The 19,575-nt window shown below is 43.9% G+C and overlaps 1 protein-coding gene across 3 annotated transcripts in view; it reads right to left on the bottom strand.

Annotated features, from left to right (window-relative positions):
- ASTN2 (astrotactin 2) overlaps positions 1 to 19,575 on the bottom strand; it is an 854,980-nt gene that overhangs the window by 505,966 nt on the left and 329,439 nt on the right. For all 3 annotated transcript variants that reach the window (XM_032307618.1, XM_032307619.1, XM_032307620.1), the window contains one exon: positions 2,537 to 2,683. In XM_032307618.1, the coding sequence (XP_032163509.1) occupies positions 2,537 to 2,683 (147 nt within the window). The remainder of the gene's footprint in view (positions 1 to 2,536; positions 2,684 to 19,575) is intronic.

Genomic DNA, 19,575 nt, shown 5'->3' with positions numbered 1-19,575 from the left:
TCTCCGTTTCACAGATGAGAAAAATTGAGACTCAGGGTGCTTAACTGACTCTCTTCTATTTCACAGCAATTAAATAAGGAAACTGAGATTTGAAACCAAACATACTCATTTCAAAGGACACATTCCTAACCAAAACAATGCAGCATTGTTTTAGAGGAAAGGGGTCCCATTAAACCTTGAGACTGAGACTCAGTCTTTGGGCTATGTCTCCCAGCTCTCCCAGCATTGCCTGCCATGTCTGCACTCTCTAGTACTTGTATACTCCATGGTCATTTCAATTATCCTTGATCTGTATGCATTCTCTACTTTAGTTATCCTTGACTCAGTCCCCCCTTTCTTCATAGTGATCTACTAGAAGAATCCCAAATAACCATTTATAAGTCTACTTTAATTTATGTTTCATTCATTCATTCAACACATATTTACTGAGCATTCACCATGGGTCAGTCAGTGTGCTCGTTATCAGGGAGACGATCTCTCTACCAGAAGATACAACTCCTCCCACAACTCTAGACTCCAGTCTAGAGTCAGAAATATACAACTCTGTAGGAAGTTGTAAGGTTTTAAATTTATGATAGAGGACAGAATAAGGACCACTGGGGAAGGGCACCTTTTAATTCACCACATTTTTGTCTATCTTTCAGAGCCATCACAAGTTTTAGAGTTTTCTTGAGTGACCCCTTGATTTTGCCACTTCCCAACTTCATGTTATCTGAAAATCTGGTAAATGTGGAATTGTAAGCTTTGTAATAATCCAAAGAAATAGATATTATCATACCCATTTTATAGACACAGGGACTGAGGCCCAGGGAGATAAGTCTTTCACTTAGCTATAGAAATGGCAGTTAACAGAAAAACTATTTGAATCCATGTTTGTATTACTTTATAGTTCCTGCTGTTAGCCATTAAGGTATTTACCATGACTCTGAACAGGTTACCTAGACTCTTAGGAGCTCTATATCTACATGCATGAAAATATTCAAAATGTGAATGTTGCTAAGGCTCATCAATCTACAGTTAAAGAGTAGGAACTAGTAAAGCTAAATAAGGTCACATGCCTTCAACAGTGGCCAACATTTATCCCTTTAGTCTTTCCAAACTCAGTGTTTATTACTCCTAGTCTTTCATCTCTAATATCCCAACCATACCTAGGTTCTTGCAATTCTTCCAATCTGAATTTTCATCAGCCTATATGACCTAAGTGCTTCTGTAAATTCAGTTCCTTCTGCTTCCCTTGCTATCCCTTTTGTTATCTCACGCTCACAGTTTTGCCTGTTACATGTGCCTTCACGATTTGATAGGAATGAACCAAAAGTATTGTGCTTAGGTCAGAAAATCAGCTATTCAGAAATACTGAACTTACTAGCAGTTCAGGCGAAAAACAAGCAGAGGCTAGATCACATGGTGAAGTGGGAGCAATCACAGAATGCATTAATACAAGTCTGAGTGTTTCAGAAAAACGAGATAAAAGGTTCACTTTGGAGAAGACATACTGAAGGGATTGGTGCTAAGTTCTGAACAGGAACTTAAAAATTTAAAGATAAAAGTGAGTTACGTTGAGAGAAGGTGGACAAATATCGAGGAAGGATGTCAAAAACGTTCAATACACATCCAACTGGAAAAAGTTCTAAACAAATAATGGTGCTAATATGGTGCCAGAAGTCAGAGGGTGGTCACCTCTGGGAGGGCATTAACAAGGAGGGAGTATAAGGAAGCTGAAGGTACTGGGAATGTTGTGTGGTTTAATCTGAGCAGACTTCTGTAAAAATTTATTAAGCTGCACATTTAATATGTCTCCTGCATTGTATCGCTGAAAGCCTTCAATACACTTATGAACAGGAATGCCAAGCACTTTAACCCACTGAGCCACCCAGGCGCCCCAGAATGCCAAGCACTTGAGCAAGAATTTGGGAAAACGGGTGCCATCATACCCTGCTGAAGTATGTAAAGAGGAAGGACTTTCTGGAGGGCACTTTAACAATAGATCTCAAGCACCCTAATCAGTTTCTTGGGCCATGCTTTGCAAATGATTATAGTGACTACAGTGTCTCATTAACTCAAATTAATTGGGTGAAGAGTAGGAGATAACATACTAAAAAGTACATTTACAAGGAATAAAATGTTCTCCAGGATATTCAGGAAATACCAACAAAGCTCATATGATCTTGTCTGTCATATTTTTAAATTAGTGAATAGTATTTGGGGGGAATATTTTTAGTTAGGAATAGGATTCAGAAGCATAATAAGAAACAGTAGGTTCTCTGAAGTAGCTCAATCTTTCTACACTCATGTTTGAATTCTTCCTTTATTTAACAAATCTCATCCTTGCCCATGGCAAAAATCAGTGTAATTCCATTCATATAATACAGGATTCCAAATCATAAGGGCCTCTTTAAGGTCTTTGGATTTGAATGCTCTTTAAAAAAAAAAAAAAAAATCTGAATGTGAAGTTGGGCCGTGCATGGAGGATGTCTGACCAGCGGGGGCTGCAAGGTGATGAACGTATATGGGGTTATCTTTTATGCTTGCTTCTTACCGTCTGCAATGAAGTGCTCAGGCACATGCAGAGTCACCTTCACAGTAAGTGGACAGGACATCTGACTGCCGCACACCATCGCCAGGATGCAGGAGCTCACAGCAATCAGCGTCAAGGCTGTCTTGTTCACTGGGCTTTTTAGCAAACCTGGTAACAAAAATACACACAGAGATACATAAGTCCATGGGGTGAGAAAATAAGCATCGCATGGAATTTGGGAGCCCTGCTCTTTTCCAAATGAGAAACTGGAAAAGAACTGTACTTTCTAACTTCTGTGCCCATCACGACATCTCAGCAGCTCTTGTTGGGTCTCAACTTAACTCTCTAGAAAATGGACTTAGTATGCCCTTTGATGTAGATGAAAGAAACAAGCTTCATGGAAACTGTGGCAATTCTCCCTCCCACCCTCTCAATTAGGCTGGTTATTCCTGATAATTATTTGGATAGCATTAAACTCTCTACTGGCCTTAGAAGCAAGTAGGAAGAAAAAAGAAGTGTTGAATTCATTGAGCCTCGAGGAATGAGCATGGTCTTTGGAGTTCGACGTCCATGGGTTAAACTTTGGGCTTTAGCCCTCGTTGGTTGTGTGACTGTTCCCTTCTGTGAACCTCAGTTTTCATACATGTATGATGAGGGTAGTAGGAAACAGCGCATAGATTGTGATGACATGGTATAATGTATACACAATGTCTGTCACCTAACTGGCTTTCACAGAATGGTGGAAGCTAATCAGTTCAAATTAATTTCACAGGCTTTTACTGAGCACCTATTATGTAGATACACATAGAGCAGGAGCAGAATAGTTTCTGATCTTCAGGAACTTGGAGACTAGGGAGCAAAGGCAGGCTTACCCACAGCTAGTTAGAATCCAAGGCAAGTTGTGCTAGAAACTAATAGAGAGGGCACAGGATGGGGAGGAGAGTTTTGCCTGGGAAAATGAGAGACAATTTCATGGGTGCAGTAGAATGAGTAGATTGGAGGTACGTGGCCAGCAGAGTGTTGGGTCGGCAAAGAAATTCTGTGGACTGTGTCCTAAGTCCCCACTGGTCTCATTCTTTTTTTTTTTTTTTAAATTTTATTTATTTATTTGACAGACGGAGATCACAAGTAGGCAGAGAGGCAGGTAGAGAGAGAGGAAGAAGCAGGCTCCCTGCTGAGCAGAGAGCCAGACTCAGGGCTCGATCCCAGGACCCTGGGATCCACTGGTCTCGTTCTTAAGCCTTGTTATTCATACCAACTTTCAAGGTTTCGATTACTGTTTTTAGAGCAACGGCTCCCACATTTCTATCGCCCACAAGGCTCTTCTTTTGAGCAAACCATTCTGCCCAAACCTCCCCAGACATCTTCCTATGGAAGTCCCAAGGGATAAACATACTCAAAACTGCACATGTTATTTTCTCTTTAATCCTGTGCTTCCCCTCTACCTCCTCCTCCCGGGCTCCCCAACTTATTGAAAATGCCTTCGTTCACCTAGATGTCCATCACACTTCTTTTTTTTTTTTTTTTTTAAAGATTTTATTTATTTATTTGACAGAGAGAAATCACAAGTAGACGGAGAGGCAGGCAGAGAGAGAGAGGGAAGCAGGCTCCCTGCTGAGCAGAGAGCCCAATGCGGGACTCGATCCCAGGACCCTGAGATCATGACCTGAGCTGAAGGCAGCGGCTTAACCCACTGAGCCACCCAGGCGCCCGTCCATCACACTTCTGTTTTCTTCCTTTATAGTTCCTATTGACTCTGCATCCTTAGCATTTACACCTCTTTCCTCTCCTCTCCTCTATTGTCTGATTGCATGTGGAATGAGCAAGGTATGGACACATCTTCCCATCTCGTTCCCCGCTGGAACCCCTTGAGATGTTTTATAGTATCTGGGCACAGGATGCCATCCACGCTCATCAGCCTGGCGTCCGAGGCCTTTCATGGTGGGTCTCAGCACTCACACCTCCTGGTGCTCTCCACTTCCTGGCCCAGGTGAGGGCAGAGCTGCATAACCACAGTGCCACCCCAGTCAACACTTCATCATGCTAACATGAGCATAGGTATTATTTCCTTTGCACAGAAATCCACTTGTTTCCGTGTTCCTTATCACACAGTGAAATTAACCACAAACATAGATTCCTCTCCCTCTAGGCAACCGAACAGCCTACATTTGCGGTGTTTCTCCAAGTATCTCATTCAAACACTAGATTCTAGTAACTAGATGGTAACCTCCTGATGGCAGGCGCCATACTCTTCGCTTACCATTGTATCCCGATGTCTAGCACAGGGTCTGGGACATGTTGGAATCTCAACAAATGCATCCAAACTCCCATGGATGATAGTAAAATATTAGTAAACAGACCTAGGGGCTGAACAATCAAAAAGCAGGCCAATCACAAATGAGCAACATTGCCAGGCTGGTGAATCCTAATGGAACAAGAACCCCAAGAAGAGCTGAATTTGGATTTTTTCTATGGATATTTCTTTTTCTTAATAAACAGTGAGCTTTTTTTTTTTTTTTTTTTTTAGAAAGATTTTGTTTACTTATTTGTCAGAGAGAGAGGGAGAAGCCACAAGCAGGGGGAGTAGCAGGCAAGGGAGAAGCAGACTCCCCACTGAGCAAGGAGCCCGATGCAGACTCCATCCCAGGGATCATGACCTGAGCTGAAGGCAGATGCTCAACTGACTGAACCACCCAGGCATCCCCAAAACTGTGAGCTTCCTGCAGAAAAGAATCCCATCTTCACCATCTTTACTTTTCTCACACTGAGTTCAGTGCCTGGCACCTAGAAATTCCTTACTTTAAGAACAGCATCCCGATCTTCATCGCTAGTCCTAGGACAAGGCAGAGCTTATGGTATGGACTATTCCTCTATTTGTGGTTACTGTATTTGTTGAATATTTGTTAAATGGCATAGCAAATATAAAATTTAAAGAGTTGATCCTGGTGTCAGGTAGATAGGAAATCTCTAAGTCTAAAATGACCACCCAAAATAGGGGAACACACTTTCCCTCTCCCCTAGGAACCACAAAAAAAGCTGTTTCAAACTCTGAAATATAAACAGTTTAGTACCAAATAACATAAGCAAGCTAACATCAGTGTTTTCTCCTAGAAAGCGTACAGACTAGGAGTTGGTACTTTGAGTAAGTCTCTCCTTAAAAAGTCAACATATTATCCATGTCTACGTCCTTAACAAAACCCCCAAAGAGCAGTCAGTGAGAGCACTGAGTTTCCACTCAAGATTCTGTGGAATCCATTCTGAGGGGACAAACATATAAGGATGATTCCAGCATGAACACATTCTTGGGAAGGTGACCCGGAGAGGGAGATGTGGAATGCTCCTGGCATTGGGAAGTCGGGGGCCATGGATGGACACTAGCATGCCGTGGGGCTCTGGGAAGGCATCTCTCAGATGTGGCCCACACAGCAGCAGAGATGGAAGTGACCAAGACATTCCTTTCACTAACTAACCAACTACCAGAAATCCCATCCAGGCCCCACAGGGCTGGTTTCTGGTTGGGAGAAGAGAGCTGATGGGCAGGTGTGGGACTGCTCACACCCTCTCCCTGGACTCATGCTGGCCTAGCTGTCCTAGGTCCTATGTCATTTAAACCTTCGCAGTCAACCACAGTCTATTAAGAGTCATTGAGGGTTGGGGGTGAAGCCACCTTAGTATACTGCCTCTCAGTTTTCTCATCTGGAAAACGGGAATAAGATGATGCATCCTTTAAGAGTGTGGTGAGAGCTAAATGAGACAGCAAATGTCAAATGCCTAGCTTAGTTTTTAGGACATGGTAGGCCCTTGGTAAATAATCACTTCCAAGCCAAGTATCAGTATTTAATCATCGATGGCAGAAACCAGGACTCATTTACTTCTTTGTCCAACACATTACCCGAACATATTAGGAACTGAAGTACCCTTTAAGGAACTGAAGACAAAAAGAGTGGATAGTAAGGGCAAGTCAGAGCAAGAGGGAGGAAGTAGAAGGGAGAACGTGAATGGACAGTGTCCTGGGGTAGCCATTCACTCAGTGAAAACCTGAAATCAGCACAGTTGTCTCTGAAGTTCAGGAAGAAAAAAGCATGCAGGTCAAGTCTACACTTAGGCCAGATGCCTGTGGAGCCGCCCATGGGGCTTGGGGAGTTTCCATGGCAACTAGATCTGGCAGAAACTTCGCAATGGAACTCAAACAGAGGTGACTTCTTAAGAGTTCCTGGCCCAGGGAACTGATTGTCAGCATTTAGCTCTGAGTAGAAGCTGTAGAAAGCAGCAAGGTAGAAACTATCTCTCCCAAAAAACCCACCTTCTTCTCATCCAGGTTCTGTATTGCATTGTAGGAAGCAGACACAGGGAAGAGAACCAACCTTTGCAAAATGCTTACTATGATCCTGGCACTACGCCTAGCACTCACATCTATCCATCCATCCATCCATCCATCCATTCAACCAATTTTGATTGAACATCACCTTTTCTTCACATTGTTCTAGGCAAAGAGGAAATGACAGTGAACAAAGCCAAGGTCCCCAAGGCTTACACTTCAGTGGAGAATTACCTCATTTACCTCTTTAAAGGAAGTGTCACCACTATCCCCATTTTACACATGAACAAGGGGACAGAGCAATCAAATGACCTTCTAAGGTCAAGATCGCCCAACTTGTATGTGGCAGAGGAGAGATTAGAACCAGTTCTTTCCATCTTCTCCCCCATATCATACTACCTTCCACCTTACTCCAGAACAAAGGTCCCACAATGGCATCATGTAGTTGCAGAAAGAGCATGACCTCTAACGCTAGACATGCTGTGTTTAGGTCCTGGCTTAACTACAAACATCTCCACAGGATGCTTGCCAGTTAATCTAACACTAATAAAACAAAATATTCCCAATGGGAAAATGGAAAGAGTGCTCTTCTTTCAGAGTTGATTGGAGGATAAAAGAGAACACTTGCAATTGGCCAAAAAAAAAAAAAAAATCAATAAATGAGAGCTCCAGATCAATAAATGAGATCTCCAAGCCATAACATGAGCATTGTCAGATGGCTAGGGTCATAGTTGTTTCTGTATTGCATCTTGGTTCATAGTTCCCTCCCTGTCACTTTCGAGAGAGAGAGAGAGAGAGCTGTGCTATAGGAATAGAATTACACCAGGGCGTATTGATTGCTGGAACTGGAGAAAGTTAATAATCTAATTTCCCTTTCATTTCCCCTCCCTCTTACCCCTCAACTTCTCTCATGGCAACAGAGAATGGCATAAAATGCATTGCTTGAGAAATTCGACCGGAAATCACTCGGCATTGTTGAGCCACACGCTGCCTATAATTTGGGGTTTGATTGATTCTCAGTTTGGAGATGCCAGGTTGAGAGAAGACAATCAAATCTAGGCTAAATTTGGAATTGAATCAATCACATTTTACAATGAAAAAAAAAAAAAGAGAGAGAGAGAGAGAGATCTAACCCCATCAGGCCACTGTGTTCCAAAAACTTAAAGCAGCCATAGCTCCATTGATTCCTTCCTCCTGATATCTCTGGGGGACAAGAGACTAGGTCCCCGGCTGTGAAGTCATTTCTTCCTTCAAATGACATATGGGGTTGGGGTGAGGGACAAGTATTCTAGGACCCCAGGATATAAGGATGGAGGAGCCCAACAGGTAAAAAAGCCACTTGGAAAAGGAGGAAGAGGCTGGGTTTGGGTTTTAAACATAGAAATTGAAATCCAGACTCTTCCAATTAATAGCTAACTTGTGGCAAGTTACCTACACTCTCAGAGCCTCAGTGTTCTGATCTCTGAAATGGCAGTTATAGCCCATAACTAGTGGACAAGCTATTTCGATGAAATGGGAGAGTGTATTTGCAATGCTAGACACATGCACTTGATCTTTCCTTTCTTCTCAGTTCTTCAAACCCCCGCTGCTTGCAGATACCAGCAGGATATATGACTCTTTGGCTCAAGCTGGGATTCTGGCCATTGTACTTAGGTGGTGGCCCCCATGGGCAAGTCACCTTACTCCTCTAAGCCTCAATGACCTTATCTGAGAATTAATTCATTCAATAACTAGTTACTTATTATGCATCTGTTACATGGCAGACCTCATAGTTTGTGCCTTCCTAGTATTTCCGGGGTCTGTGTGTCTGAGTAAATTAGGTGCTCAATAAATATCAGTTGAATGAATGAATGAATGAATGAATGCTTAAATATTGTTCTCCATTCTACCAAGAGGTTGTCAGCACTGAAATATTGCTACTGGTTTTTTTCTAGTCAAATGTATTCATTTACTGTCTTTGGTAAAGATGAGTCACCCCAACCCCCACCCTCGCACCTCTCTGGGAAGAAATCATACAAAAACTCTAACTGAAGGCTAAGTCTCTCGCACACCGCATGAGGTTCCTACCATGAACCTCATTGAATGCCTCATGCGATCCCTGCCACATCTGGGCTCTAGCACCTCTGCACTTCTTTGTGTATTTCTGGAAGCTAAAATCAGGGCACATTGTCTGACAAGTGCAAGTGTCACGTTGGAGGCAGGAGGAATGAATACTTAACATTGTGACTGTCTCAGAACTCTACAGAAGGTGGCCCCCTATCCTCGGGCTGCCTCATGGCTGAACTGTGCACATACTACTTCAGTGTGATGGCTCAAGAGGGGGCATTCTTCTCCTCCCCTCAACCCCTACCTTGCCTACCTGGGGCCAGGTCCCTCCTCATCGCCTTCTCTCTATCTTTGGCATGAACCAGTTTCTCGTATTCTTTGGCTCTTTGACCTTGGCACTTTCACATCTGCGGTATCCTTTAAAGCATGTGTAGTTTTCCCAATCTTCCATAGGGCCTTCCTTTATAAGCCCGTGCAAGGGTTCATCCAGCCTAGGCATACCTCCAGAGACAGCAAACTCAACCCCGAGGAAGCCCCAATTCTCCTCTCAGACAGTTGTTCTCAGGGTGCTGGGTGCTCTCTCTACGAGCCAGCTTCTGCTTTCTAGGTCAAATAAGCTACACCTAATACCTCCTCTTTGCGGGAAGCTCTATAGCGAGTGAAAGGTGGCAGTTATGTTGTCTTGAGCCTTCTGTCCTCCAAACCAAAGGTTGCTAGCCTGACTTTCTATCTCAAATCATATTTTGAGGTTCTTTATTATGCTTTGTATGGATTTTACTTTTCTTTTTTTTTTTAACAATGACTTTTCCTAGCAAAGAATATCACCTTACCACCACCACCATCATCATCATACAGCACCATCATCACTACTATTTACAAGAACATCTATGTGCCATATAATATAAACATTTTTCATGTAGTATCTCACGTAATCTTCACAGAAACTTCATGAGATGTTCTCTATTATCACTCATATTTTACACTCATATTTTACACAGGAGGAAACTGAACTCACCACTCACCAAGGATCATGCAGCTCAAAGTTTATAACCATTTGACTTCAGAGTCCAAGTTCTCAGCCACTACCCTCCACAACTTCTCTATCAACATGCCAGATATGGCCTGAGCAGAGAATAATCAGCCCAACTGGCAAGCTGCTTACAGACCTCAGCTTGCCCTAGAGCCCTGTGGCAACTACGACGGGACTCACAGTGGTCTCATCATGCCACCTTATACTGACCACAGGTCTTCAAGAGAACACCCCTTCAAGGGAACACCCCACCCACATCACCAGAGGGGACTTTACAAGGAGAGCAGATGGTGAGTGAGATGAACTAGATGGCTCTCTCTCTTCCTTTCTGAGCTTCAGAAAATACTACCTGGCCTCAATTAGTTCAGTGTCCTCCCGGGGCCACTGGGAAACAACATTGGCTGGCTCTGCTCCATAGACAAATGTTGGACGGTGGCACTTTATTGAAGATAAAGCCCCTGGTGGCAGATGTGGCATAGGGCTCCAGATGGCTGATCTTTGGAGTTCTCTACGACAGCTGCAGATGCTGGAGCCTGGACGTATGAATGTCACTTTCAGCTGATGACAGTGGAGATGTAACAATGGTGTTGGTGACAAAGATGGTACCACATTTTTTCACTTCTTATTAGTTTACAAATTATTCTCAAATATCTCATTCACTTTTCACCAAAATTCTATGTCATAAGCATTGCTACTATCTTCAGCGTACAAAGAAGCCTGAGACTTCATGGTGCACTCTTATCTAGACATCAGAGGAATAACTGGGCCCGGGAACCAAATCTTCTGAGCCACAGCCTAGTGCCTTTTTCACGACACTATACCCAGGCCTCGATGGCAAGGTGTGAAGTTAGGATGAGAATCTGTGTCTCCATCTATGGACCCACTGACCACATAAAGGTATCTGAATGTCCCAAAGAGCCATATAAGTATTTCTCATCAAAAAAAAAATGTATCTTGAGCACAAAATTTCCATTTTCAAAGAATTTTGGGACATGCTACATTCTATATTCACCTCTTAAAGTACCAGAGTTTCTGTATTTATATATCAGGTATTAAAATCTCTGAAAAGGCCTACACTGGATTCTCTTTAGCAAAATCTAACCTGATGTTTCCCAAAAGTATTAATATATTACAGAGCCATTATCCCATGAAACAAAGTAGGAAAAAATAATGAGCTACTTTTAAAAAGTACACAAAAGTTGCTATTAATCATGTCTGCAGTTCCCAATGATTAACTGTTTCCCCTATGCCAGGCACTGCATTAGAGATTCTAGTTACATTTGCCTGTAAGCTTCTCAACAGCCTCACAAGGCAGAGGCTATTACCTCTAGCTAAAAACGGGAACGCCAAGAAATGACAGAGGAAAATCTCATGGTCAGTCTTGTCTGACTCCAACATCTATATGCTTCTAGTTCCCATGCTTAAAAAGAACATGGAAACTCATCATAACCTCAAAAGATATCTGTACCCCTATGCTTAAAATAGCATATTTATTCCAGCCAAGACATGAAACAACCTATCTATCCATCGTATGTGTGCACATATACCTACATACATGCACACGTACAATGGAATATTATTCAGCCATAAAAATGAAAAAAAAATCCTGCCATTTGTGACAAGATGGATGGACCCTGAAGACATAAGTCAGAGAAAGGCAAATGCTGTATGATCTTATTTATATGTGGGATCTAAAAGAGAATAGAAATGAAAACAGACTCAAGGGAAGAGATCAGCTTTGTGCTTAGCAGAGAGGGAGGGTGGGGAGGAGGAGGAAAAGGAGGAAGGTGGTCAAAATGTACAAACTTGCAGTTATAAGGTAAGTAAGTATTAGGAGTGCAATGGACAACTTGATGACTATAGCTAACATTGCTGTATGGCATATACAAATGCTATTAAGAGAGCCAATCCCAAGGGTTCCCATCACTATGAAAGCATTTTTTCTTCCTTTTTTTTTTTTTTTGCTTTTTCTATTCATTGCATTTATATGAGATGATGGATGCTGACTCTATTTATGGCAATAATCATTTCACAAAATGTGTAAGTCAAACCAATGTGCACTGTGCACCTTAAACCTATACAGCGATGTATGCCAATTATATCTCAATTGGAAAAAGATTGTTTACAGAAAATGGAATTTTAGAATCTCAGAAAAATACATGCAAAGAAGGAAAAGAACAGGTACAAGGGGTCAGCTTGAAAGGTTAAAGACTATTCAACTGGTATTTATCAGTCTGATGGAGTGCATTTCGAGAAGGAAAGACACGCTGTCCTTAGAACATGAAACTACAGTGTGTGGAAGAAACCACGGTGACAATTCTGAGAGCTAAAGCTCTAGAAAGGCTCAGAAATAAATAGGAAAGAAGGCAGGAAGGAAAGGTGGCCCTTGATTTTCAGAGCCACAGGTGATCATCAGCTGGTAATGACTTACAAAATAAAAATGTTTTTAAGACACTAGTGCTTGACCCCCGTGTTCACCCTGTTAGACTACAGGCTGTTGAACAGTACCATCGCATTCAGCCCACGCCCTTGATGGAATGGGGAGTGGCAGAGAAGGCTTGGGGACAAAGTACTGGGTGCAAAGGGACAGAGCAAAGAGCAGCCACACGTTTCTATGGCTACCAAGGAACATCAGACCACTCGTCTCCCATTTCCATGAAAGGGACATTTTAGCTGCTTTTTCTCAGAGCTTGACAATAAAGTCACCGTTCTGTTCTCTGAGAAGATGTCACTGGACATTGGCCCAAGGTCTGTGAAATCAGGAGGACATGAACAATGTTCATTGTGCATTTAATATGTACTGGGTCTGCTGTGTTTTCTTTTATCTACAGAATCTCTTCTGTTCCACATGTCCAATGTAAACTCTAGGCAATGCTGCCATTTTTGATACTGGAGGAAATGGAAACTCTGAGAGTTTAATTCACCTCCCCAAACACTCATAACAAGTAAGGGCAGAGAGGGACTCTAAACCAATCTGTTGACCTCCATTCTCAATGTTTCTTCCATTATATCACACTGCCTCTAAAAGAAGGGGGTTCCATCGAATCTCTGTGCTCCTTCCTCCTCCCGTCTTTGTCCTGAATATCAAAGGGCACTTGAGAAATAATGGGAAACAAGGTTTTGTCTGATGGCCCATAAACCCTTGAATACACTTCAACTTGCCTGTACCTTTCCTTGTGACAAGATGCACGCATTCCTCATGGCCATGCAGTGCTCTTCCTACTTTTATCAACATGTCTAAGGAAGACCTACTTGTTAAGGCCAGAGAATTCCCATCTCTTAGAAGCTACCCTAACTCACAGAAACCTCAGACCCCTCTTAAGTCCTGTCCCATGTATCACATGTTCTAATGGGAGTCACAGAATCTCAGATTAATTGGAAACGAAACAGGCTTTCACCCTAACAAATTACACAATACAGGTACCTCCCTACAATGCTCTATCCCATGGTCATCCAACCTGTGTTGGAACATCACCGAAACTGGGAGCTTGTTAGCTCAAAAGAAGACCCATTTCATTGTTGTTGATGATGATGGTGGTGGTGGTGGTGGTGATGGTAATCTTTTATTTATGGAGCATTTAATACATACAACATGTTACATTAAATATTTTATATATTCCTTTGTTTGATCAATCATAAATTTTTGTTAGCACTTCATATTTCAAATAAGGAAACTGAGTCTAGCCCAAGGCGGGAAGGCTACTGAGCAGCAAAACCAAGATTCAAATCCAGATGTAGATCCCAAAGCTCTTAACGATGTACTAGGAAATCTCCCTTCACTCTTAACCTTCCGAATGTGGACTATGTGTAAAATGAAAGTCGACTCCTAGAACTATAAGCAGCTAGACATGTTCCTATCCTTAAGATTCCATAGTCTTGGGGCACCCGGGTGGCTCTGTTGTTAAGTGTCTGCCTTCAGCTCAGGTCATGATCCTTGGATCCTAGGATCAAGCCCTGTGTCAGGCTCCCTGCTCAATGGGAAGCCTGCTTCCCCCTCTCCCATACCCCTACTTGTAGTCCTTTCTCTCTCACTATCTCTCTATAAAATCTTAAGAAAAAAAAAAAAAAGATTCCATAGTCTTGTCTCCATTCCTCTATCTCAGATAGCCCTTTGATTTGAGGTTGGAAAGTAGATTTCCCATATCCTTTCACCTCAAACACATTTTCTGTCCCTTGACTCCCACTAGCAGTAAATAATTCTGGAGCCAGAAAAGAGAGCTGGAGGAGTGCCTTTAGATTAGTGAGCCCAATCCATCATGCTCAAGGTTAGAAAGAGGCAAGGAGAAGAGTTCTGTCCACAGTCCTCATGTTCAGAGCCAAACCTAGATCCCACTGGTCCCAGTTCCCACAGCAATGTTTCTCAGTTCACCACCTGGGATGTTTGTCACTTGCTAACAAATATTCCTACCTTAACCAGAATCTCCTGGAATAGACAGCACATTCTACACTCTCTGTCCATATGACACTGGCCATAGGGTCACATAAATGACTGTAAGTCAGGTGGGCTCAACTAGGGTACTTCGGTCAAACATACAAACAAAATGAACCATACCCAAATACTCCCACCAATAACCTGAACAGACTGGTGCGAAGTCTATAGCTTAGTAGACTAAGGTAATGGGAAGAACATGGACTTCGGAGTTAGAGAAACTTGGGTTCACGTCCCAGTCCTGTTATTTTTTTGATTGACATTTGGCAAGTCTCATTATCCTAACTGGCAAAATGTGAAGGGCATCGACTCCACAGCATTGCTAGAAAGATAAAATGGGAAAACATATATTGCATAGTAGATGCTCGATGAATAGTAGCCTTCATCATCATCATCATCGTCGTCATCATCATCATTAAAGGTAGGACCGGTAAATACACAGCCTGGCCTTTGCACCCAGAAAACTATCTGCATACATTTAGGATAGCTCAAAAGTGGAAGAAAGACCATATGGTTGGAAGGATAGTGAAGTTTCAGCAAGAGAAGGTTCCCGCGCACGCAGAGTGCCTGCTACATCACTAAACCTCCACAGGAACCCTTTGTAACCATCATTCAGTTTTCTCTTGACCCACTCCTCAGGTTCCCATTGTGTGGATCAGAGAACTGAAGCTCAGAGAAAAGAAGAGTTTTGCTCAAGGATACTTACCTCACAAGCTGCAGAGCTGGTCATGTAACTGGGGTCTATGTGATGCTGGAAACAGAACACAGACAAGTAGTCCATGTTCCAAGAAGAGTAACCAGGGTCGGGCTAGAGGTGACGTCAGAAGAGGACAGTAGATAAAAGACATGGGACATTTAGCCTTGATGCAAAGAAGACTCAGGCAGAGGGACCTCTTGAGGGAGATGTCACAGAAGACACCCAAACATAGAAAAAAGAAAACAGATAGTTCACAAGAGCAACTTTGAGAACCAAGGCCCTGGTCAAGGTGCCTGTTGCCTTGTTGCACCTAATCCTTGAAACAACCTTCTGGGTTCAGCACCATGTTCTCCATTTTACAAAATGAGGAAAACAAAGCGCAAGGAGATCATAACCTTGTCCCAAGTTGCACAAACAACCTAGATTCCAACTGGGTCTGTGTGACCCTGGCAACATCTGTGTTCATCTCACATCACACTGGGGTTCCCTTACCATCAGGATCTCCTGCAGATCTAGGGAACTAGATGGAGCTTTGGCCTGAGAAGCATATTGTAAGACCTAGTGTCTTCTCGGCATCCAAACCCTAACCCTTACCAAGGAAGGCACTGGGGCCCTGCAGAGAATAGAGGACTCTGTCCTTTTCTGGATGGAGGAGTTTGGCTGCTAAGCACCTGGGAGCTTGATTAAAATAAACACACCTGCTTCCAGCCTTTTCACTGGAGGGACATTTTTCCCTGGGTTTTCCAATCCATTGCCTCTTCTTCAGACCACTAACATTTCAGCAAAAGTACATTTGCATTGTGTTTAAACAGCCATTTGGAGATAAACAGCTTTGCCTTTAGACCTTTGAGGAGGGAATATAAAGGAGAACAAAAGAAGGAAAAAAATGAGAGCGAGGAAATATTCCTATGCAGCATTTCTGCCCAAGCCCATTTCCATACAGAGGCTTCTACCCATTTCAGGCTGATATTCTGGGCCTAAACCTTTCAAGCTTGCTGGTTTGAATGTGTCACCGCCAGAAGAACAATAGTGGTCTTAGCCCAAGGGACATGCTAAGGTCTGGTCCTTCAGTGGCAAGGGAATGCCTGGGGCCGGTGTCAAAAGTGCTGTCTTGGGGGGACTAGAGAGCAGACCTGAATACTGCTCAGCCACGGGTCACCACGCAACCTTCGGCAAAGCCCTTCCCCTCTCTGGACATCAGTCTCCTCGTCTGTAACAGGAGGAAATCCATGCGTTCAACAGAGATTTCTTGAGGGCCCATTCTGCACTGACCTGGGGATACAGAGATGAGAGCCACTAAGGGTCTCAGTGTCCAGTTGGGTAGGAGGCTCAAAACAGAGAATGTAATGCAAGGAGACTGCCACGGTGGCAGAGGTCAGTGCAGAAGAAGGGACCCCTAATCCAGGTCTGGGCGTCCTGAGAGCTGAGGCTGGTAAGATGAGAGTTAGCTGAGTGGAAAAACAGATCCGCAATCCAGGAGATGTGTGAAGAACACCGTCTGTGAACTGGAGTGTGGGCAGGGGGGCAGCAGGCACATGCAGCACAAGGCCGGCAGAGGAGGTCAGAGAGGCTGGGAGGGAGCAGCTTCTGAAGGAAATTACGGCCCACTACAAAGACAGCGGGCTTTCTCCTAGATGGTACATCATGTCTTTTCAGGCCGGCCCTCCTGGCACCGTGCAAAGCTCAGACACACCTTCACTCATTCGCCTTGTCAGCAAAGATGGGGTAAGTATCCCTAAGCACCAGACACCGTGTCAGGTGCTGAGGACCCTTCAGGGACGTCATCATCCCAAGGAGTGGGGTCCGAAGACCTCATGACAAAGGAAAACCCGACAAGTGTACCTCTGGGGCGCAAAACGAGGAGAGGTGCTTGGGTTAGAGGCAGAAATCTTTTTCCTCAAAGACAGTCTATAAGAAAATCAGAGGCTGTTCACACCAGGAGACTGAAGAACATTCTGGAAAGAACACGAGAACCTGAAGCTTGGCGATCAATCATTCCGCAAGTCTACAGACATGAAAAAGCATGAGTCACCCGAAATGAAAGAGAGATGTGGTTTGAAGAAAAGGAAAGAGGGCAGGGAACCAAGGTCAGCTGCTTCTAAAATGGCTCCTTATGGTCATGGCGTCCTCATGTTCACATCCTCATATGATGCCCTCTCCTAGCAACTCCTTCTGTCACATGGAATACAGGGCACGTGTGGGATGTCAGTTCCGTGACAGGGGCACAGAAGGTTGTGACTCCCGTCTTGCTCACACGCTCTCTGCTCTTCTCACTTTCTTGCTCTGGTGAAGTCAGATGCCGTGTTGTCAAGCTGCCAGACAGAGAGATCCCCAGGACAAGGATGTGCGGGTGGCCTCTGGCTCACATCCCCTGTGGAAAGGAATCCTGCCACCACTTGAGGGGGCTGGGAAACAGATCCTTCCCCGGTCAAGCCTTGAGAGGGGACCATAGCTCTGGCTGACAACCTGACTTGAAGTCTCACGAGAAACCCTAGGCTGAGGGCGCCTGGGTGGCTCCGCCAGGGAAGCATGTGCCTTCGGCTCAGGTCATGATCTCGGGGTCCTGGGATTAAGCCCCATGTAAGGCTCCCTGCTCATTGGGGAACCTGCTTCTCCCTTTCCCTCTGCCCCTCCCCCTGTTCATTCTCTCTCTCTCTCTCTCTCTCTCTCTCTCTCTGTTAAATAAATAAATAAAATCTTCAAAGAGAGAGAGAGAGAGAGAGAAGAAACCTTAGCCTACAGGAACAGTTACATGGTACCTGGGTCTCTGACCCACAGAATAAACGTCTGCCAAGGTAAGAAATGTTAATAAACCCATGTTTGTTGAGATAATAAATATATAATGTTTCTTGTCTTGATCTGCAAATTCGGGGACCATTGTGACACAGCAGTAGAGAACTAGAAACTGGGACCTACTTAAATGAATACATGAGAAAGACTGAAAAGACTTCATCCCCAGAAGAAGACTCAGGGACTTTCAAGTTTAGAAGAGACCCCCTTTCATTGACAGTACAGTTCCCTGTGCACCAAGTGTGTGCTATGATCTAGGCAAGCAGTAGGACTCACTGAGGAGGCAGGCCCAGCCCAGACCTGGAGGGACCACAGTCAGGTAGACAAGAAGGTCTGGAGGAGATGTAATTGCACAGCCCAGGAAAACTGCCAGGTTGCTTTAATGAAGACTTCCCACATGGTGAGGGCTGAGAGGAAGGAGACACCGAGTGCGCTTGACAAAACCAGGTCTGGCTTCCCAGTGGAAGTAGTTCCCTTTATCTCTAGTATGGCATTTCTCGCTGGGCGATCCTACATTCGCACATAATCCCAAAGGCGAAGTTGGTGTGGTATGGAAGGCTTCTGAGCTCTGCAATCAGACAGAAGGAGCTTGAAACCCAGCTCAGTCATTTCTTAACACTGTGAGCTCACGTAGTTAATAAAAAGGAAGAGTTCGGGGCATAGCCCTTAGCATCGCGCAGAGCTGGGACCCAGCACCAGCACTGCCCATTCCTATTTGAGATGCTGGTCCAAGTAATCCGATCTTTCTAAGTCTCAGGGCTGCCATTTATAAAACAAGAGTAATTAAAATACCTACTTCACAAGATTACTTGAGCTAAAGCAACAAGTATCCAGCATAGTGGCGGATGGTAAGAAAGGTTTGGTCATTGTTAGCTAATATCCCTGGGTAAGCGCCTTCATTTCTTGATGTCTCTATGAATTTCAAGCCCTCAGCCCATTGCCTGGCATGTCCTGAATGCTCAGGGACCGTTGGCTGCTCTACTTATAGTCAGCGGTGCCCTGGATCCCGTGAACGGTCACGGCTCCTCCTAGACGAGGGGCTGGCCAGCAATGGTGTTTCCAACTCACACATCCTTGTGTATCTGTGAAAATGCTCCCTACCGCACCCCCAGGAGCACTCGGCCCCCTGTGCTAGGATGGAAGGGTATGGGTTATTTCTGCAGTAGGAGCCATAGAGACACATCACTCGGGTAGACATGCCCGGGGCACAGTAGATGTGGTTCCCTAAGCAACTGTAATTCAGGTGCCCCACACACCAGGAGCTTCCTGCATGCACTGTTAAATTTATGGGACAGCAATAATAGTAACAACATTAGTGCATATTTATTTATAAAATGCCCACACCTGAACAGCCGGAAGAGCTAAAACAGAAGCCCTACTAAATTTTATAGGAAACTATGTGCATGTATAGTGCAAGTGTAGAAGAATTGAGATCAGGATGTAGGTGTGCTTAGAGTGGAAGTAACAACAGCCCTGGGAATCATAACTATGAATTTCTTCTTCCATTTCAATCGTCGACCAGGACCAGCATTAGCAACATTGCTTCCTTCTCAGTGTCCCGGGTAGTCGGCAGCTCAAAGAAGAGAAAATACCACTGTGAGAGGCAGTAGAGTTCAAATTCCCCAATTCACCAGTTTCTGGCTACATGACCTGGGATGACGATTTTTCTCTCTTTCTTTTTTTTTTTTTTTTGTTTTTGTTGTTGTTGTTGTTGCTGCTGTTTTGCTTGTTTGTTTTTTTGTTTTGTTTT

The sequence above is a fragment of the Mustela erminea genome, chromosome 12 (assembly GCF_009829155.1).
Source record: "Mustela erminea isolate mMusErm1 chromosome 12, mMusErm1.Pri, whole genome shotgun sequence".
Taxonomy (NCBI): domain Eukaryota; kingdom Metazoa; phylum Chordata; class Mammalia; order Carnivora; family Mustelidae; genus Mustela; species Mustela erminea.
This window is presented reverse-complemented; position numbering and strand designations above follow the sequence as displayed.